The sequence below is a fragment of the Urocampus carinirostris genome, chromosome 11, assembly GCF_059441175.1.
Source record: "Urocampus carinirostris isolate Australia breed hairy pipefish chromosome 11, RoL_Ucar_1.0, whole genome shotgun sequence".
NCBI lineage: Eukaryota > Metazoa > Chordata > Actinopteri > Syngnathiformes > Syngnathidae > Urocampus > Urocampus carinirostris.
This window is the reverse complement of record NC_142359.1, coordinates 41,290,509-41,313,249: the sequence shown is the minus strand read 5'-3', so window position 1 is coordinate 41,313,249 and position 22,741 is coordinate 41,290,509. Positions and strand designations below refer to the sequence as shown.

At 37.5% G+C, this 22,741-nt stretch overlaps 2 protein-coding genes across 5 annotated transcripts in view; both read left to right on the top strand.

Moving 5' to 3' along the window:
* The window catches only part of mapk11 (mitogen-activated protein kinase 11), a 36,557-nt gene extending 26,809 nt beyond the window's left edge, over nucleotides 1–9,748 (top strand). For 3 of the 4 annotated variants that reach the window (XM_088348421.1, XM_088348420.1, XM_088348417.1), the window contains 5 exons: nucleotides 2,217–2,296; nucleotides 3,857–3,935; nucleotides 7,516–7,689; nucleotides 7,774–7,843; nucleotides 8,884–9,748. In XM_088348421.1, the coding sequence (XP_088204547.1) occupies nucleotides 2,217–2,296; nucleotides 3,857–3,935; nucleotides 7,516–7,689; nucleotides 7,774–7,843; nucleotides 8,884–8,914 (434 nt within the window). In that variant the 3' untranslated portion in view covers nucleotides 8,915–9,748. Of the gene's footprint in view, nucleotides 1–2,216; nucleotides 2,297–3,856; nucleotides 3,936–7,515; nucleotides 7,690–7,773 lie in introns of all 4 variants that reach the window. The other variant, XM_088348419.1, reaches the window with a different exon arrangement.
* Nucleotides 9,749–9,902: 154 nt separating this feature from the next.
* On the top strand, nucleotides 9,903–22,617 carry LOC148357393 (mitogen-activated protein kinase 12-like). Its single transcript, XM_088348422.1, has 12 exons — nucleotides 9,903–10,734; nucleotides 13,276–13,405; nucleotides 13,479–13,537; nucleotides 14,913–15,024; nucleotides 15,102–15,131; nucleotides 17,298–17,345; nucleotides 17,425–17,539; nucleotides 18,957–19,028; nucleotides 19,134–19,213; nucleotides 22,055–22,133; nucleotides 22,206–22,379; nucleotides 22,449–22,617. The coding sequence occupies exons 1-12, from the start codon at nucleotides 10,550–10,552 to the stop codon at nucleotides 22,511–22,513; spliced, it is 1,149 nt and encodes a 382-aa protein (XP_088204548.1). The 5' UTR covers nucleotides 9,903–10,549; the 3' UTR covers nucleotides 22,514–22,617.
* The last annotated feature ends 124 nt before the right edge of the window (nucleotides 22,618–22,741 follow it).

Sequence of the window (22,741 nt, the reverse complement as noted above, 5' to 3'; positions counted from 1 at the left end):
GGATTGAATAGGACCCACCACAAAAGACTTGAGTTAGCCTGCTTATGTTTGGTGTCTGGCAGCAGGACTAAAAGCAACTTCATTAAGCTATCTTGACTTGCTCGTCTTGCCAGAGCCCGTTCTTTAAATATTTTCTTAAAAAACACTTTTTTTCCAATTAGGACCCAGATTCAGACGAAGAAAAAAATAAGCCAAAGAGAGCAGTTTATTTGAGGACATTTATTACTAAAATAATAAATGGATAATGATAAAAACATACACTTCGGACCAATTGTTCAGGAGAGTAATCTCCTTCCAAAAAGCATGCAAGAATGTTACTGTCTTATAGGAAAAAGACGTGGATTTGACAAAATGGAACATGAAACTCTATCTTTGCTTACCCTGTTGTCACTAGGGGCCTTGTACTGTTTTGTCAAAAGTTGCATGCTTCGACTTCCAAAAGCTGCGTGGGGTAAGTTTACCGGTAACAGTTAGAGCGTGCATTCCTTTTTTTGGCTTCACCTCCTTAAAGGTAGGAGAGTGTGGCTTTTTGTTTGTGTTTTACGCCGCGTTTGTCGCATTGGTATGTTATTGTCCAACTAGCTCCTTGTTAGCATCGGGGGTGCCTAAGGTTTCGTATTTTGTTTGCTCACTGGTTAGCCCCTGTTAGCTGTGGACAGTGTGTCGTTTTGTCCATTGGTTTATTTCAGGTTGGGTAAGCCTTTGTTGCTGTAAACCATTTTTCGCTGTTGGTTCCTGGTTAGCCTGGCTGCTCACTGCGTGTTCTTTGGTTGGCCAGCCTGGCGTTTTTCTGCTAAGGCTGCGGCTGCCTTTTGTTGATCATCCTAGTTAGCTCTTGTTTGATTGATTAATTGATTGACATTATTTTTTTGTACTTGTCATAATATGCAAGGTTACAAAATTTGAAAATCAACAGCTTTGATTAACAGTTGAAAAAAGGGCAGACAGGAAAAAGACAGAGATTATCTTTGTCCTGTCCCCTTAACAACCGGAACACTTTTCACATTATTCATGTCATGTGATCATATTTTGTAACAGACATTTTAAGTATCATAAATCACATCTTATCATCACTCAAAAGATATAATTAAACTTTTAAAATGTAGATAAGCATAATCGTGTTAACTAAATGTGTCGATTTCACTTTTGCATTCATGTTTGCCTTGACATATCACCATCATTATTGAGCATTTATTTACACTAATTAATCTCAGTTTTGAAATAAATTAATCGTGATCAATTTATCAAATCCAGATTTTACAAATGGCAGTAAATATGAAAAATTTGCAAAGAAAAATATGATTACATTTATTATGCCAAATGGTGTAGGCCTATACTTAGTACAGTAAATGTGCATACAGACTGTAATGCCAAAAATAGCTTTCATTAAAAAAATATTAAAGTACTTTATGTCAACAGTGTTGAACTGTAAATTTGCTGCAAAGCTGTCGTAAATATTTTAACAAAAAATGCATACCAAGTGACGGAAAAGTGCAAAAAGCTTGTGGTGTCAAAGACATTTTCCATACACAAAATATTCAAGTTCCTTATGTAAACATTTGTAGAACACCCATCCCCTGCACCTAACTGATCCGAGGTTGTTTGTAGAGATCTGCAACCTGACTGTACCACCGCACCGGGGTGCTTTGCTTTCAAGTGACACATCAGAGAAGAAGTGCTACGATGGTCATTCATTTCAGTTTTGCAAAGCATACATATCACTTTTGCCCTGTCAATATTCCCATCGAGCAATGTTTTAAAGCAAAACGCTCCGCCTAAACATTTCCTTTCTCTTTTCCATCGCTAGCATGCTACGCTGCGTTGCCTCAGAAAACGAAAGTGACTCTTCTTTGTTTGTTGGAACAGCGCGGCTTGACACCCGGGGGTGTGGCCAGGGCGGAATTTTAATCGTTAAAATATTTTCACGCGTTGATTTGAAAATTATAAAGCAAATCGTTAATACATTTTTCCCAGCCCTCTATATATATATATATATATATATATATATATATATATATATATATATATATATATATATATAATTATGTGCGTGTATATACATATAATGTGTGTATATATGTGTGTATATATATATATATATATATATATAAAATAGCGAGAGAAAGAGGGGGATTTTATGTAAAAACCATGTACTATTTCCTCACATTTTGCATGTTTTAGAATGTTGTAATACCTTTAACTGCGAGCAAAAAAAGATATCGACCAGCTGAAGAGAATCATGGAGATGGTCGGGACACCCAACCCAGATCTTTTGAAGAAGATATGCTCTGAGCATGTGAGATACAACAACACTGTATAGATAAGACATGTGTTGTAATGGATAGGATTAGTTGATAATGTTTCAGTTAATATTTTTTCCTAATTTGAGACCTAACCATAAAAAAAATTCCTAGGGTAACAATATGGTATTTCTATTTGTTAAGTTAAGTGTTGGCAATCACCAGTGTTGGGCACACTACAGAAAAAGTATTTAGTTACCATTGCTAGTTACTTAATTTAAAACTTTATTCTATTACCCTCCCGGGATACTGACACCCAAAAGTAGCGCGTTGCTCTGAAAGTTACTGTGTAGTTACAAATGATCATATATTGTATACTGGCATTGAAGCTGACCCCATAAAACAGATTTAGAATAACCGCGTAATAAAAGAAGGAAATCTTTACACCAATCTGCTTAAGCAGTGAATATTTTATATTCCTTGTGTAATCTTGAGAGCTTGCTAACAAGACGCTCTATATCAATTTTGTCCATGGGCTTTAAACCACTCAAAATTGTCCTTTATTCCTGAGAACTGTCTAAGACATGTTCTTTTTTCCAGGCATGATGTATTGGTAAAATAAAATTTCAAATAAAAAGACCAAAAATTTAGAACACGTCTACTGTAAATTCTGTTCTTACTTTTGCCCCATTGATTTCTCATTGGTTTGCTATTTTTGTATAAGCCACGGCCCCTCCCCACACCCTACCTACCGTTCACTACTGGTAACACACAACCAAACTTGAGAATTTAAGATGACCCACTGATATCAGTATTTTATTTTATAGTTTTACATATAGCTTATATGATTTGTGCTCTGTGCTTGATACGGTGCCCCCTAACTGTGTTGAATTGTACTGTGTAGGGCATTATAAATTTGCCAACTCCACATTGAAAGCGTGATTAGTGGTGTGAACTAAGGGTTAATTAATCAGAAATGTTTTTTGTTTTTTTTAATTTTTAAGCATTTTTGAATGGGCGCCGCTACTTCGCGGATTTTCACTTATCGCGGGTGGTTTTGGTCCCCATTAACCGCGATAACAGAGGTCCCACTGTACATATGGATTGCGAGCCATATATGGCTCTTTTCATGAGTACATATGACTTTGAGATGCACATGCAAATTCCATTCGTAACCTTCCAATTCTGATAAGGGCAGAGTCTGGTCTAACGCGCGCATGGCTGACGTATCGCTGTTTGTATTAAGGGTTCGGTCCAGTATGTAAAGAACTCTTCACTACAGTTTACAGAAAAGTCGTCACAGCGACTGACCCCGTTTTGGCTGTAAATCGCTAAATAATCCTTTATATGGAATCTAATCAAACAATTTAGGTTCACTGTTAACACACTTTATGAAAACCCACAGAACAAACTAAACACCCAGAAAAGCCAACACAGAGCAATTTAATTGGGTGAGCGGTTGGGGTGGGTGGAACTATGCACATTTTTTTCACCTATTGTGATCTTTTTAAAGTATTTTGTTATTCCATACTTTGCTTTAATGTATCTAATTGTTACAAAATAAAATGATATGTCAAGACCTGCTGCATGGGACTAAGCTGAATTTATATCCACAGGCACAGAAATACATTCAATCGCTGCCTTTTATGCCTCAGCAAGACCTGGGGAAAATCTTCCGTGGAGCAAATCCGCAAGGTCAGCACTCATCACACAATTGCATTATGTACATTAGTGTTACATACTAGAAATGACCCAAGATGGGGTAAGAATGGACCAAAACACTACTAGGTTTACTTCTAAATTCTAAAAATGTTTTTTTTAAACGCATGTCAAAGTCTAGGCCACATCAGTCCCCCAAGAAGTTTCTTCAACCTCTGAGATGATCTTGATTCCTTATTGCAGTGTTTCTCAAAGTTTTTTGAGGCAAGGCACATTCTTTCATTGAAAAGATTCTGAGCTGCGCGACACCACCGGTCAGTGCTGTTGCACCTCTGGTATTAATAAATTAAAAATTTTGCCAACCCCTGATATCAAAATATATTTGTTAGCGTTTCAGTAAGTCAAATTAATTGGGTTCACTAGACCAGAGGTCTCCAATGTTGTCATGATTACTGATGAGACTCAGCTGTGCCCGCTACTTTGGCACCAACTGCCGCGGGTTCTGATTGGCTCCCGATCAGTATTTGTACCCAGTCCTGTTTGCGAACCTCAGTAAACACTAAGCAAGCCTTTTTTGACCCTGACTTCCACCTGTCCCGTTTTTTGATCCTGACCACGTCTGCTCTCCTGTCCCGGCTTTCGACCTCTTTTTGTCCCCGACTACATCTTCTCTCCTATTCTGGCTACCGACCCGCTTTTTCCGTACCCGACACCGCCATCGCTCGCCACAGAAGATCCACTTCTGCGCTCGGAGCACAATCCAAGTATCAGTGCAACCTGCTTCCCGCGTCAGGCAAATACCGGATCGTGGGCGCAACCCTTTCTCTTTCTTCCAATACAACTTGTGAGAAATGCAACGCAAGTGGGTCCTGTCTCCGTTCTGGTCCTGACACATGTGATACCCACAGGCACCAGAGTGCCCTCTAAGGACAGTTGAGGTGCCCACAGACCTGTTCTAAAAATGCCTCACCAGTGCTGGGTCATTGTGAATTTCTAGTAAAATGATTTTTTTGTATCCATATTTTTTGATAATTAACCTGGTAAAATAGTAACAACATAGCAATAACGCGCTAAGTTGTTTAGTTTTAGAAATTCAAATAAATAAATTCAAATTCATAAGCTTCATAGACAAAAAAATCTATTCAAGAGAGTAGAGTGTAATGAGAATCTATTTGCGAATTAAAAACATGTTCTTTAGGTGGCTTTTTACTCTTTTAGCTAGCTAGCTCCCTATTAGTTTTTTTTTACCTGTTTACCATTCTAGTTACTATAAAACTACCTTTTTACCTATTTATCAAGCTTTCTAACTAAGTTTTCAGCTTTTTTTGCTTGAAATCTTTGTCAATGCTTAAATTTGAATGTTTTCTTTCAAGGATTGAAAAGTGCTTGAATTGTAAATCTCAGTCTGCTTAAAAATGACGGCGACACTGCTCTCAGGTGGCTTCGCTTTACTATTGCATTTCTTCCCCTATGATTTACGGCAGCTGTCGTTAGTTTTTTTATGGCATTGTCCCCTTTCGGGTCACCCCCAAGAGGACATGTACACCAAAACAGGGCACAATGAAATGTGAATTATAGCAAAGATTACATATCAATCATTGACATTTTTTTTGGGCAATGCAAAAAGTTAAGGTAGTGTTTCCCAGTGGAAGTGTGTAAAGAGCTTCTTGCAACTGAACAAAGTAACCTCCATACTTTTTTACCCAACACCTATATGGGGAGAGATTTGTTTTCAAAATATTAACACATATATTGTTCATGTTCACAAATACCGTAAATTCTGGACTATAGAGTGCACCTGATTATAAGCCGCACCCACCATATTTGAAAAGAATAACCGCTTTTGTACTCACACAAGCCGCACCTGTACATAAGCCGCATGCACCCACATTAAAACATGTAACACAATCACAAAATTAACCCAAACCCGTCCCGCGATTGTAACTGATAATAAAGTACACAATCCAAAATCCACAGCCGGCAAAATAAACGGAAATTGATACCGGTACTTAAGATTTGATGCAAACCTGCAGAGTCCGGGTCCCGTTGAAAATAATCCAAGGAAAAGAGTGTGGGAAAAATATATATCCACTATTGTCCGCTGCGTCCATAAACACGTCTCACCTTTACTCCAATTCCCATCAGCCCCGTTTTTGATTCTCCCGTGGAAAACATATCAGAATAATTCTCTAAAATAAATACATTACAAAAATATACAGTTGCAAATACATATTATACATGGTTACACATATTTACAAAGAAAGACGGTACACCGAGAGAGTTTTCAAAGTTTTAATAATAATATTATAACTTTCATCCCAAACCGTGCCTGTGAAGGGTAGCAAAACACCTTTAGGAACACGCTTGCAACACAGTAAACAAGTCTGTTAAAAAAAATATACGGTACTTTTAGAAATCAAGGTAAACCGTCCTCATCTTCCTCCTTGTAACTGACGTCATCAAAGTCGTCTTCCCTAGTATCGGAAACAGACTTTGTCATATAGACGTCGTCCCACGCTCCCTTATTCAAAAACACGTTAGCAACACACTCGCAAAGCAAGGTTTATGTGCAGTAACTCTGTTTCCTTCTTTATCGGACTGCTCGATTGCATTTAGCTTGAATGCTGCGTCATATGCCTTTCTTATTGCAATTTACATGGTGAGGATATGTCTACGCTAATTTAAATTGTGCACAAGCTAAGAAGTTGCAGTCTTCCTCGGTGCATATATTCCACCAGTCCAAATCTTACATTTTTAACTCAAACGCCGCTGGCGGCTGTTAGAAAAATTACATAAACTGGCCGCATCACTGAATAAGCCGCAGGGTTGAATGTTTGGGAAAAAAGTAGCGGCTTATAGTCCGGAATTTACGGCAATTTACTCAAAATCTAAAAATCAAATGCAGCGTTTGTACGGGTGGTTGAAATCCTTGAAAATGCTTTTATTTTAATTCCGTGTTCACAAGGTCAGGAAAATGTTTGACATGTGAAGCGTCATGGCCTTATACTGGTCCCACCCAAGAGGACAGCTCTATTTAGAAAACCGGATCTTTTGGCTTGACTCCCAAACGGCTCCTCAATTTTTTTTAATGAGAATAATGATAATAATATGATATAATAACAATAATAACAAAAAAACCATTATGCATGAAATTATTTTTTCATTATTACCAAACACCTATAGAGTCCTTCCCGTGTTTAATGTCAGCTTATGTATGTGCTAGCAGAAAGAAAGCGCCTTAATTTTTTAGTCATCAAAGTCAACCACAACAAAAAAATGTTATCTTGATCGGAGCTGGATTTATTCCTTTTAAGGTACTGAAAAATTTGCCTTAAAAGTCTTTGAAGGTGCTTGAATTTGGCCATGAAAAAGGTGTATGAAACCTGCATATGTCTTGATAAATATACATGCAAAATTACAAATCCAATATGTCAAACATACATAGCTATATTTGTGGATTGGCAAAGTATATAATTCACGCCGGATTTCTTCTTTTAATGGTAGTGAAAAATTTAGGAAAATTGATTTGAAAGTCTTTAAAAAGTGCTTGAATTGGCCATGAAAAAGATTTTATGAACCCTGAGCACGTGTTTTTTGCACTATGTAACATTTATAGCTGTGGACCTGCTTAAGCGCATGCTTGTCCTAGACTGCAATGGGCGGATTTCGGCCTGCGAGGCTCTGGCCCACCCTTACTTCTCGCAATACCACGACCCGGACGACGAACCCGAAGCACCGCCTTATGATCAAACCCTGGAGAGTAAAGACCGTACACTTGAAGAATGGAAAGGTAACTGTTCACTGAAAACGTATGCCAGTACCATCTACATACGCAAAAAAAAAAATCTAATGCATTAATATTTGACTTCTCCAGAGTTGGTTTTTACAGAGGTGAACGGCTTCAAAGCGTCCATCGGCAAGACCGGCAGTCTTCAGAAGGAGCAGTGAGCCGTCCTTCTTTTAAACACAGAATCAAAGCCTATTCGTCACATAGATTTAAGGTCCGGTATGAAAGTTACTTCCTGTTCTGATTCCCTTTTCCCGAGACTAAAAGAAGAACTGCTCAGTCCCGATGGTGATTCATATGAGAAAGCAACTTTACTCAAGTGTTCTCAGACTCGGCCAACAGGGCCTGAAACATGCAAAAACGTAACACACACTAGGATTCTCAAAGCTAGAATACAACACCATCTGGTTCTACATTTGTCGTGACAGAAACCACAGAGATGTTTTTCAATCGATGTTTAAAGGCTTAAAGGGATACCCAAATTCTAAAACATACAAAATGTGAGAAAAAAAGTGCGTGTTTTTTGCATAATATAAATCTATATACATATATATCTATCTATTTATAATATATATATATATATATATATATATATATATATATATCCATCCATCCATTATCCTTGCGGGGGTGCTGGAGCCCATCCCAGCTATCCTCAGGCAGTGGGCAGTGGGCAGGGGACAACCTGACCTGGTTGCCAGCCAGTCGCAGGGCACACAGGGACAGACAATTTGATCACTCATTCACACCTAGGGACAATTTGGGCCGGCCAATTAACATGATAAAGCATGTTTTTGGAAAGTGGGAGAAAACCGGAGTGCCCGGAATAAATCACGCAAGCACGGGGAGAACATGCAAACTCCACACAGGAAGGTTGGTAGCTGGATTTGAACCCAGGACCTCAGAACTGTGCCGCACACGCGCTAACCACTGCAACGCAGTGCTGCCCATATATATATATATATATATATATATATATATATATGTCATTGGTTATTCATAATTATATTCTGAAATATTGCAGTTCTAAGTCGGTCTGTCTCGTCTTTTACTGTGATGTCATGTGAAGAACACCAGCACTTGATCAAGCCAGTCACCATACAGGTTAACATGATAATTAGTCAAAAATATTTTGAGGGTTTCATTTTCAAGTTTTGATATTTTTTGTGTGGAGAATGTCTAGTTGTTGTTTCGCAGGTGGGTGCAGCAATGGAACAACAAATGGTGAGCAGCCAAAATGGGGCGAACTGGCAAAAATAACACACACAGAGCTAAGAGGCTAAACCAGCCGGGACATGGCGTGATAGCCGGCTGCTAAAAAGGGCTAACTAGGACTGATCCGCGAAGGATGTGAGGCTGGTGTACCGAAAACTTGGTTTGTGCCTAATTGAAAAGTAAAAAAAATGTGTTTTTTAATCCCTGTAAAGCCTGACTTTGGCCTTGCATCCTGCCTGCATACTGCATGAGTGTACCTTAGCCATTTATGAACGGGAATGGTCTAAAGAGGGTAAATATATCCTTTTTAGGTCAACTCATTAGAAATGAGACTCATTTAAAATAAGAAACTGGAGTTTACAGAGGGGTAAACACCAACTATGCTCTTCATATATTATGTTTACTCTTCTGTATGCCAAAAAGTAATATCCTTTTTCCATAAAATACATCATCCTTTTTTTAATTTACTTCTCGATAAAATCATGCAAAGAAAGGACCTTGTACAGTTTGTACAATGTGAGATATTTGTAATCTTTTGAATTGCAGCCAGCAAAGTGAATGTAAAATTCTGTATAAATGACATTGAAATGTCTTTTAGATCTGTGTTTGAGCAATGCTGTTTGCTTTTTATTTTCAGAATTCATCCACAGTTAACTTTGAATTACTTTGGCATTTATATCATTTTTTCATTTTCAATGTTTGATATGGCCAAAGATATGTTTTGAATGTCAGACTGTTTCAACCAATGTAATCGTGAAAGATGGACGTTGTTTTAATAATTGTATGTGTCCTCAAAATGATGGCAACTGCAAATTGGAAGATAAATTAAATCGTTGGGTGTACTATAGTAGCGTGATATCATGTTCTGCTCTGTGTCACATCTCACATTAGCAATGCACTCAAAAAACGGGAAAATAGCACAATATAGATTCTTTCCTTTGGGTGAATTTGACCAATATCCTGGGTTGTGTTCCACAAAAAAAGGTTATTTAGTACAAATCATGCATCCCAAAATCATTCAATTTTTTTAAAGGTGGGGTACATGCACGTGCCACAAAGGCTGCTTAATGACTTAAGCCAGAAGTTGGAGTCAAGCGAGTAGAACATTTCCATATTCCAGACAGCTCCTTCAAATTTGACAAAAATTGTCTATACTGGTTATTTTTGTTTAGTAAATCCTGAAATAATTGGGGTCACATTCTACAAAGCAGCCTCAAGAACAAGGACATTTGCTTTTTGACAAACCACAAAATTAAGCCATTCCGTTTTAAACCTAATACTGGGTTGTTCCGAACAAATGAAGTGCAAAAATCCATTTTGTCCTCAACAACCCCTCCCTAATTTAGGCTAACCTGTTCAAGCCATCCCAAAAAACTGACTCATGTTACGAACCTTGAAAATTGCAAGGCTTTGTACAAAACAGCCCAAAAGTCTAATTAAAACTGATCCAAGTAGTGGACAGATGTTGCTCCCAAATTGCAGACACACCCATGAATTGCCCAGGGCAACCAACAGCCACAATAGACTTGCTTTTGTGTGGGGGGTGTCAAACTAAAAGCCCCCAAGTGGAATCTTGCCCTCTAAACAAACTCCAGAACAGACTTCACTTCTCCTAGAGTATATTCAGACTGTTCAGATTTTGGTGACCATGAGCATCCCAGATGCAACAGAACCCAAGCGGATTAATCTTCTTGCTTCTAACTTCTCCGGGATGGCGCTACAAGGCTCCAGGACAGGATTCTACCGGCAGGACATTAACAGAACAGTTTGGGAAGTGCCGGAAAGGTACCGAGACCTCAGACAAGTTGGGACTGGTGCTTATGGAAGTGTCTGGTGAGCACCACTAAAACACTTTATTGATGCAAAATTTTAATTTAGACTGTTTTTAAAGCATATATTTTTCAATTTTAAGTCAGGAAAAAAAGTACATTAAAAAAACTTTTGATTGCCACCTTTGAGATAAGTCTAGTCTCCCACAGCTAGTTCCACTAAGACCCCCACTTTGCATTGTGTTGTGTGGAGGATGCCAACAAAGACAGCCCGCCCCCAGCCTCACTGTTGTGTAAAGTTCTCTGGCTGACTTTTTGCACGGAGGGTAAATTTTTATATCATCAATGAAAGAAAGTAATGATAATTTTTAATTATTTTTTAGAATTGGTGTATACGCGTGATGCCAGTGGTTCTCAACTGGTCTAACTTGAGGACCCACTATTCCACCCTACTGAAGGAGCGCACTTTAAAGCGGAGATAAAATAAGATATTTACTTTTTTTTTTTTTTAAATGAACGAAATGACCAGCGAAACCAAAACGGCTTCAAGTACTGTATATACAGTAATAAAATAGCCACATACTAAAAGAAATACAAAATACTTATACCTAAACAACAATAATTAGTGAATTATGTCAGGGGGTGTTGTGGTCGGGGATGTAGGTGTGGGAGTGTCTTATAGGCTTCAAAACTGGCAAAACTAATTTTTGGGAAAATTGACAGTTGCACTTTTGGCTTCCGCAGGTGTCTTTCGCTACGTTTCATGTCACAGCACTACTAATAAATGCCAAATAAATCAATAAATATTTGCCCTCGTGTGTTCTTCTTTTGTGGGGTCTCTAATGACTTCTAGCGCAATTTGGGCACTGCAGCTCCTGACCACCAATCACTCCGAGCAGGTGAATTCAATCTTATTGTATACAAGCCCAGTAATGCCAGGCCATGAAGGCTGTTTGAAGAAAAAAAACAAGGTGCCCTTGTATTAACTAGGGTCTTAAACTTAATTTACCTGGATATGGGTGAGATTGGATAAAACATTTCTCGATTTTCAAATATAATTTCTTTTTTTTCCCCCACACAAAATAAGATAAAAAAAAATAATGTTTATGAGTCTGTCCCAAATAAATCCACAATTTGCAAGGGCGGCACTTAAAAGGACAGTGTGTATTATTTAGTGCCTCCTAGTGGTTAGAAAATGTAATTCAAATAAAAATACATTATCTATTATATAAACATGTATTTTAAAAGAAATGTTTATTCATTTGACCTAAATGGAGCTGAAATAATTGTCCACATCTGTGTGTTAAAATGGTACCCCTAAATTTTTTTTTCTTCTTTCTTTTCCTTTATATTTTTTCGATTTCCTTTCCACCTTTTCTTTGTTCTTTTCTTCAGTCAGTGTTTCATTCTTTGCGTAATTTCGTCTTTTTGTCCCTTTAGTTTTTTTGTATGATCTTCCTCTTTTTTCTTCCCCTTGCCTTTTTTTTCTTATTTTACTTTCCTTTTTTTCTTACCTTCCTTCTTTCTTTCCTACATTTTCTGCAGCATTTTCTTTTTTCCCATCTTCTTTTTCTTTTTACTTCTTTTTTTCCTTCCTATGTTTTCTTTGCGAAAGGCTGGGCAAAAAGAAAATTTGAAAAAAAATGGTGCCCTATGGTCACTTTGAGTCTCCGTAGTTTGTATTCTTCCTTCCTGCTTTGTTTTCAGTTTTCAGATGCACTACTCAATACAGCGACATCCAGTGGTTAAATCATACACACTGTCTATGTATTTGTGCTTTTGAATTGAGCAATTTTTTAGTATACCACTAGAGCAGGGATGTCAAACACAGTTTGGCCGTGAGAACTGTTCAGTCAAAGAATGTCAATTTCAAATTTTTAGCTTACTGTAGTTTTTCAGTATTATGCTGCGTTGTTTAGCCTACATTTGTAGCCTACCCTACATATCATCTCAGATGACAAGGGATCTTTTTTAAGCACGGCACAACTATTCAATAACAATTGGTAAAAAGTAATTTAATTTTTGGATTGAATCTGTTACCTGGTTTATTTCAACAGTTGTAGGAATGCAGTTATACACCTGAACCGACTCACTACCCTATATAAACTTATTACTGCCTGCTATGCTGGTTAAAGGCATTTGTTGACAAACAAAACAAAATGACCTAGAGACCCGCTCCATTTTTTGACAAACGGAGATACCCCACTAGGAATTTGAATTATCATTGATATCAATATAATGTGCATTGTGACAGCACACATCAATTGTTATCACGGGGTGTGTGGCTGTCTGTGTGCGCAACTGTGATAGGCTGGTGTATGCTGTCACTCAAACAAATTCATCAATTAAATTGGACTCTGAGGAAAGTCAGAAAAATGCAGCGAAATATTGATCACCAGCGGGTGCTCTGTGGATTGTTTTTGGGTCCGGTAAGAGACTTGAGAGGCGTTCTGCCCCCATTAACCGGGATAACCGGGGTAATACTTTACTCAGAAATTTATAGAGAACCGGATCGAATAATCCAATGGGCTGGATCCGGACCACGGGCCATATTTTTGCCTGCACCAAAGGGAACCTCATTTCAAAAACAAATCTTTTGTTTCAGTTCAGCTTGGGACCGGCGGACCAGCTCGCAAGTGGCCATCAAAAAACTCCACCGACCCTTCCAATCTAAACTTTTCGCCAAGAGGGCCTACCGAGAACTGAGGCTCCTCAAACATATGAAGCATGAAAATGTGAGCAACTTTTTATCACTTTCAGCAAACATGGAATTTTGATTTGTCCGTTCATTTTTTTCTTTTTGATTAGGTAATAGGTCTACTAGATGTTTTTGCAGCAGAAATCTCCCTCGACCGCCTTCGAGACTTGTAAGCTTGAATTCCGGATTTATCCTTCCTCTTGTGTTAGTTTTCACGTCATAAGCCCCAGGTTAGTGGGTAAGTGGCAACCCATGCCATTTTCTCATTTAATGAAACTAGACATGGCACCCCAGGGTAAACATATAAAGACTTTTAAAAGGACAGATAAAAGACTGGCAGGATAAATAGACAAAATATATGCAAAGAAATGCTCAGAGAGCGTCCTAAGTTATAATAATAATAGTGTGATGTTTGTGAATGCAAATGAATAATGAATCGTGGATGATAGACCCACGTGGAGAAGGCAGCAACTGTAGTAAGGGGTGCTAAAAACAAGAACCTTTTTTAGCAACAAACATTTAGGACGTAAGCACCAAACAAACAAATCGGTACTAAACAAAAAAAGTCCAAACAAGAAACAAAAACAAACGTGACAAAATTCACACTACCAACAATGACCCAAACTGGAAATGGAAGATGAAAGTAACAAAGAAACCAGCAAACAAAAAAATCTGACATGGTGGTTAAAATGAAACTGAGGATTACAGAAGAACCGAAAAGACCTAACACAGTTTTTTGAACAAAAATGTCATTTCAAAAGGTTCAGGATAATTGGGCACAGGTGTGTGAAATTGGACACACCTGTGCCAAGTTCAAAACGGCATTTGGGGCCCAACCCTAGAAGCAATGAAAAGGGTGCAATAGCATTTAGAAGCAACAACATCCCAAAATAAGTCACAAGGTATATATTTTCAGATATTTGTGCAATAACATTTAGCAGCATGGGCGTAACCACCCTTGAGCACCCACCAAATTCAACCTAAGCACCCCCAAAGCATTTTAAAATCACAGGATATTCTTAAATATGATGAAAAACTTTAGATTAAAAAAGAGTAAAACAAAACAAAAATGTGAACAATACAGCATTGGAAGGAATTACCCCACTGCCTTGAAATGGTTCAGTCCATTCGATTCCTAGCACCGCGCTTGAAATTACAGTAAACGTCTCTGTGTAAAAGAACATGTATGTGTTAAGGTGCATGTATGGTAAAAAGTAACACATTTAGAGAAATGAATTCCATCTGTTGCACAATATGTCCAGTCCACTTGTGATTTCCATTTTGGCTGTAGCTAGTGTTTTGTTTTGTTTTTATTGCCAGGTCCAAACAGACCAGTACAATTAGAGCATTTTTAATGAAATTAATTTGTTTACTTAATTTTTAAAATAGACATTCCTGACAAAATCAAGAAGCCTTGATACAATACAAAATGTATATGGTTTTTGGAAGCATTTAAAATCCAAAATGGGTCAGTGAAAACCCAAAAACAAGAGGAGGGTTAGAGGAAAAAAAGAAGCAGCTGTTCTTAACGTTTAATTTTGCAGTTACCTAGTGATGCCATTCATGGGTACGGACCTGGGCAAACTCATGAAAATGGAAAGGCTATCAGAAGACAGAGTTCAGTTTCTTGTTTACCAGATGATGAGGGGACTCAAGGTGATTGTCTCAAACTTCTTTGTTTTTTTCAAAATTGCCAAACCATTATTCAAATGTTTTCATTCCCCTTCTCTCAGTATATCCACTCTGCAGGGATCATCCACAGGGTACGTGACCTTTTACATTTTTGGGGGTGGGTCAGAGCTCTTTTGCCCTCCTTTGGGCCATTCATCTAAATACCCACTCACCAAAGACTTAGCTTTGTTTGCCTTTCTTGTCTTACTCTGCTAAAAACGAAAAAAAAATGAATTTTCCTAATTGCCCAAGTCAGTTTAGAGAACAAAAAAATAAAAAATGTCCCCTTACATGATTACAACTTTTGAAAGTGGTGAGCGTTATTTGAGATGTCCTTTAAAAGTTGAATATTTTCTCTATAAAGTAGGTGTTAGCAATTCCCAACTAAGTTTAAAGAGCTTTTATATTTTTTCCCACTGTGACTGCGCCTATCTACTCTCTTATTTTTGCTGTTCCAGGACTCGCAACACATTAGGTAGGAAACAGAAAACGGGGGAGGAGGGCTGGCAAGGGATTTCATGCTCGTCCCAGGGTTTTTTGTCAGTGTAGTCTGAAAATGGTGAAAGTAAGAAAATCCCTTTTTTAAACACAGTCCAGACGCCAACCCAAACCCCCCAAACATATGAAAAAAGAAGAGATGGTTAGTACTTGAGGCTACAATCATGACTTTAATCCAGGAGATGGCAGCAGGGAGTAGCAAAAAAAGGCCTGGGGGGGAAAAATAAAATGGTGCTTTTTTTTCCCCTTAAGTCATCCTTGTGTTTTGTAGCACTTGTTTGACTACACCAAACACCGACATCTAGGGGTCAAATAACACCTACTGTCCCTTTGAGAGAAGAAACAGTTTTGGATTATTTTGTGAAATTAGTCAGACGTATCTTCATACTAGTGCGGGGGTCAGCAACCTGCAGCTCTAGAGCCACATGTGGATAATTAGCGCAACCCTGGTGGCTGCTTAGAGATTCTATTTTATCCTTAGAGATGGTATTTTTTGTGTGACAATTTCAATAAAATATCTTTGAAAATGCTTGCCTTTTAACGATGTGCTTAAATTTTGGGTGAAGTGCTTGTAAATGCTTGAAATTGTCGCTATGTTTCTCAACTGCTTAAAAATTATGCTGACACTTCGCTCTGGTGGCTTTGCTATACCATTGCATTTCTTCTTCCATCATGATTAACAGCAACTGGCATTAGTTTGTATGGCCTTTTCCTATGAAGAGTCATCACCCCTGTACGGGTCGCGCCCAAGAGGACCTGTTCATGCTACACCTAAACAGGGCAATATAAAATGTGTGATAATGCAAGCATTACTTATCGATTATTGAAATGTATAATGGGCCATGCAAAAAATTAAGGTAGCGTTTCCCAGTGGTAAATTGTAATGGGAAGAACTTTGTGCAACTGAAAATGTAAGTGACATATTAGTGTCAATTTTACCCAACGCCTATATGGGGAGAAATTTTGTCTCAAAAATATTTACACACGTCTTTTTCAGATCCAAAAATCTATCAGTGATTTACTCAAGATCTAAAAATTGTGTTTTTAAAAATGCTTACAAAACATTTAATATCACATATGTACATTACAGATGTATTTGTGGATTTGCAAATTACATGATTCACACTGCATTTATTCTTTTATGAATACTGAAGAAATTGGAAAATTGGCTTTGAAAGTCCTTAAAAGTGCTTGAGTTTGGCCATGAAAAAGGTGTAAGAACCCTGAATAAGTAAACAATATTAAAACCAAAGCAAATTTATTTGTAAAGCATTTTTCAAACAATAAATTGCCAGAAAAGTGCTGTATTAAAGCATTTAGCGTAAAACAAAACAATAAACTCCCCACCCCACAACCCAAAGCACCTTATACACAAACAAACCCAATGGTTAAAATACAATAAAAACAAAAGCCATAGAAATAGTAACAGAAATAAAATATGATTATGGCAAGGCACAAACTAAACATGTGAGAAAAAAATCTGAGGAAGACTATTCCACACTGATAGCAATGGCAACAGATGGCCTCAGGAGTTTCAACCATTGAACCACACCCTGCCAGTGTGGGTCCCCCCAAATAAGTAAACACTGAAAAAAACATAGAAAAAAATAATTGCATAACAAAACATAAAAATGTGAAATAAAAAGGAAAGTATAATACAGTAAAAGGTTAAAAGTTAAACAGATCAAAACTAAATAGCAAATATTGAATGACTTTGACCTTGTAATAGTGAGTTCATTATGTCTTATATCTCATTCCAGGACTTAAAACCAGGAAATCTGGCCATCAACCCAGACTGTGAATTAAAGGTACAGGATAAAATCCCCCCACACTGCTGCTTTAAGAGTTCAAATTAGAAATTAAAAGGTGAATTTTGGACCACTTCAGATTCTGGACTTTGGGCTGGCAAGACAAGCCGACACCGAGATGACGGGCTATGTGGTGACGCGATGGTACAGAGCCCCTGAGGTCATTCTCAACTGGATGCGCTACACACAAGCAGGTTTTTTTTAACCAAATTCAATTGCTTTACTTATCTTATTTTCTGTATCTGATAAGAAACTCATTTATGTTCATGTGGACTTTTTTTTGCTTGCTTACAATAAATAATGTGATTCTTTTTTGGCTATTTAACACCCACAAAGAAGATCGCTTAGGATGCAGGGGTTGGGTTATTTTGACTATTATTACGCACTGTTCTTTGTTATTTTGGCTATTGTTAAGAGTTTGTACCAGGGTTCCCATGGATACTTGAAAAGTCTTAAAAAGTGTTAAAAAACATTGAATTCCCGAGTCTTAAAACAAGGCTTTAATTGGCATTAAAATATATTAAATCCAAGTTCAGAAGTCTTAAAATGTGCTCACATTAAAAATATTTATATTTGTTTGAACTAAAAAGATTTAACGACTTATCAATTGTCTTTTTTTAATATTATTTTCTTAAGTCGCAACATCACATGACCACGATAACGCAACCATTAAAACAGTGATGTGGTTTCAGTCCGACGCATTTTTACCCACAGTATACGTAGCAACTTCAGACAGATGTTTACTTTGGACCTTGGGAAAGTGTCAAATTAATGAGAAGTACACTGTTTACAACGGGGATATTTACACAATTACAGCATGCGAGCTACTTACAAATGACAAAATAGAAATGATCCACCCGTCACAAAAAATGCAAACCTTCTAATCATTCCCAAACATATTGACGGTTCTTTGTACATTTAATCATTTTGTTAGAATGAATTAAGCTCAACGGCAGTATAGCATTTCAAAACAAACCATTTTATTGAATGCGCACAATTTTTTTCTTGCTGAACGATTAAATTAATCAAATACCTTTGATTAAAATAAATGTAATGAATTAGTGAAATTGTGTTAAGTTTCAGTAATTTTTTATCGGTATTTTTTTCCCCCAATTATGCTATTGCCAGAAATAGTAGCTGGATAAATCAAAATAGATTAAATGCCCAATGTATACCTAAATGGTAATTTAATCAAAATATTTTTTTATTATTTGTAAAGCATACCAATATATTTTAAGATATAAAAAAGGTTAATCCAAGTTCACATATTACATTTAGGTTTAACTTTTTATTTTCAAATACACCGTAAAAATGTAATGTTATTTTTTACTTTAAAAAAAACAACTCCTATTTGTTAATGTTCATGGTCATGGTGACACACTGCCTTTGACCACGAGACGGCAGTGTGAGAAAAGCCTTCAGGGAGGACCTTTATAACTGGTTGGATTTACATCTTGAGGGTTTTGTACAGTCCTCTTTTGTTTTTCTTTGGAAGCTAGATATTTTATTAATGTCTTTTCTCTTTTTTTTAAATGTCTGTTAAACTATAAACCTATAACTGTATCTTACGTTCTGTTACAACTGTATCTTACATTCTGTTCTTTGTTCCAGTGGATATCTGGTCCGCCGGTTGCATTATGGCCGAGATGCTGCTAGGGAAGCCGCTGTTCAAGGGAAACGATCGTATCCTGGTGAAATCTGTATACCAGTCTAGTTTAAAGTCCTTTAAGGGTTAGGGGGGGTTATCAAAGAGTTTAAGTATATCCTGAACCACGACTTCATTACCAGACCTGGACCAACTAAGAGAAATTATGAAGGTCACAGGAACGCCGGCGTCTGACTTCGTAGTGAAACTACAAAGTCAGGATGTAAGTGTTCGGTCAAACATATACTTGTTGACTGGAATATATTTTACAGTGCACTGATAAGACTTATAGAGAGATATCTGCATTAATACTAATGTAGGGATGGGCAACTTATGGCCCACTGTTCACATACAGTACGCCAAACTTTTAAATCTGGCCAGTCCAACGAAAAAGTACCAGATATAAAAAAGAATTGTCAGCTCCACTCTTGTCCCCAGTGTCACTTGGTGTTTTTTAAATTTTGTATCTACTTTTCACTATATTTTGCAAATGTGGTGCAAAAAACACCTTTGCGTTTTGAGTTTTTAATCCACGTTATCAAATTGAGTGTTTAAAAGAGAAAGTATGATATATTACTTTTAATTTGTGAGTGTTTCAAAAACAATTTAATGAAATGTTGAGATTTGAGACTCTGTATCAGCAGATACAAGAGAAAAATCTAATAAGTCAATCATTTTTTTCTTGGCCTGGCCCCTCTGCCAATTTTTTAAATCCAATGGAGTCCACAAAAATTAAAAAAGTTGGCCACCCCTGCACTAAAGTCTTCTGAGCTGTCGTGCCTCTTTATCTAGTTACAAATACAACCACATAAGTACAATGCAGTAAAATATGAAAAAAGTTATAACTACAATTCATTCTTGCTGTGTAATTTGCTAAATTACATTTCAGGTTCATTGCAAATAACAAAAACATGTGCAAAATACATAAAATATGAATGCTGCATTCTCTTCAGTTTTTACTCATTTGTATGGAATTGTTTTGCAGAAGCGTATTACGTTAAAACATTTTTTTTCAATTATTCTTCACAAAGTTTGATTTCAATTTGTAGAATATATTTTTCTATTTAAGTAAAAAACATTTAATAAACTACAGCTACATTGCAAAAATGTTCCTGTTCTGTTGGCAGATATTTTTGGTAATTGTAAAAATATTTTTATAAGAATAAAATGAAATAAAAAAAATAAAAAGTAAATTAAAAGGTCTCATCTCATTAGCCGTACCGCTTATCCTCAGTAGGGTCGCGGGGGGCTGGAGCCCATCCCAGCAATCATCGGGCAGTGGGCAGGGGACACCCTGAACTGGTTGCCAGCCAATCGCAGGGCACACAGGGACAGACAACGCATTCGCTCATTCACACTTAGGGACAATTTGGACCGGCCAATTCACCTGAAATGCATGTCTTTGGAATGTGGGAGGAAACCGGAGTGCCCGGAGGAAACCCACGCAAGCACGGGGAGAACATACAAACTCCGCACAGAAAGTCTGGAGCTGGATTTGAACCCACGACAGGTTCCCATGACATGAACTGTGCCGCACAAGCGCTAACCACTGCGCCGCCGTGCTGCCCAAATTAAAAGGTAAATATTGTAAATAAATGGAAAAAAAAATCATTATTTTTGTTAACTTTTATATTATGAAAAATATGAAAATGGTTTATAGCATTAAGTAAAATTATATTTTTAAAACTGAAAATTGATATAATTTCAAAACAAGATAAACTGGCCTGTAAGTTGATCATATGATTTTTTTTTTAAATGTCTTTTTACACTTTTTAAAGGCCCAGTTTGTAATATTTGATCACTAGTTGACACTGTGTCGTAAACAAAAAACAGTGCCACAAAGCACCGCTCAGCAGCAAGTTGCAAGACAAACATGGCGGGTGGGGATTCCACAATCTAAAAGGAAAACAATTTTCTCGGCTTATGATTTTTTTTTAATAAAAATTAACATTGGGTTTATAGTCCATGTATGTTTGCCTGGTATTCAAATCGATGTTTTTTTAACTGAAAGTTTTTTTTGTACCACTAGGAGACACTAAGTATTACACACTGTCCCTTTAACCTTGACTGTTGTAACCATGTACAATAAAATGAGTCTGGATTAAAATAATTAAAAAAATAGGGAGGATATCACCTTACAAAAAAGTATTAAAAGGTAAATTAAATTAGAATGTATCAAATTGAGCTTCAACCAAACTCATTCTCTGACAGCATACCTGAATTGAAAATTGAGAATAACTATCTACAGCTGTCAATAACAAAGAGTGTAAAAAACATTAAATGAAAGCATAAACTAATACGGGTAGCTGTATGGAAGAGTCTTGATTAAGAGAGTGAGAGGAAGAACGGATGAGGTGGTGAGAGGAGCAGAGTGGTTTCAGGAAAGGAAGAGTGTAGATTAGGTGTTTGCAGTACGGCAGGTGTGTGAGAAATATTTTGCAAAAGGTAAGGATGTTTATTTGGCTTTCATGGACTTGGAAAAGGCGTATGACAGGTTCGATAAAGAGGCCTTATGGCAGGTGATGGTAATGTATGGAGTGGGTGGAAAGATGTTGGAAGCATTGAAGAGTTTTTATGTGAACAGCAGAGCATGTGTAAGAGTAGGGGGTGAGACAAGTGAGTGGTTTCCTGTGTTGACTGGTGTGAGACAGGGGTGTGTGATGTTACAGTGGCTGTTTAATGTGTACACGGATGGTGTGGTGGGAGAGGTGAATGCAAGAGTATTTGGCAGGTGTAGAGATGATGGATAACAGTGGAACAGTGTGGCAAGTAAGTCAGTTGTTGTTTGCAATGACACAGTCATTGTCCCGTTTCATCTGGAGGGACGAAAGCATGACCGACTTGGGTGTGAGGTGTTTTACTTGTTTGGGTGTTTGGGCAATTGGGTTGGCCATGGTCCAATTTTTTTTGTGAGTGGTTTCTGCTTCATTTTTTTTTTTCTTTGTTTTTGTGTATGTGTTTGTCTTGCTGTCGGTCACCACTCTCGAGGGATATGACCAGGATAGATAGATAGAGAGAGAGATGGACTAATATTTAAAACCTGACCTTTTTTCCCCCCAAACAGGCAAAAAACTACCTGAGCGGTTTGTCAAAAGTACCCAAAAAGGATCTGCGCTCCATTTTCTCTAAAGCAAGCTTGCACGGTTCAATTCCAATTCCTTCTTCACCAACAGTGTAAACAACATTGAATCTGAAACTTCTTTTCTGCACTTCAGCTGTGTCTGTTTTAGAGAAGACGCTCCTCCTGGACCCCGATGAGCGTGCCAGCGCTTCGGAGGCCCTAAACTTTCCCTTTTTCGCCGATTTCCGCGGTACGGACGAGGAGACTGAGGCGCAGCCGTACGATCAAACCATTGACAATTCGGATTTGGCTCTTGAGCAGTGGAAACGTAAGCCAGGACGACCATTTCGTTCATTCTTACTTCTTCCACATGAAGTCTGCATTTTTTTTTTTGCAGGCCACACGGTGACTGAAATACTAACTTTTAGGCCTCTGAAGGAGTCTAGAGAAATTTCACTCTGACACCAGGGTCTCAAACTCAATTTACTTGGGGTTGCTGGAGCTAGGGTCTGGGTGTGGTTGGACCGAATTATTTTTTTTCCACAATAAAAGCTCTTCTAAAAACATTACACTGTCCTCAAGTATATTTTTTTAAATAACTGCTAAACAAAATCTATTTATCTATATACCAAAGCCATATACACCTCATGGGGGTTGGCTAGTCAAGAACACACTCACATTCACCAAACA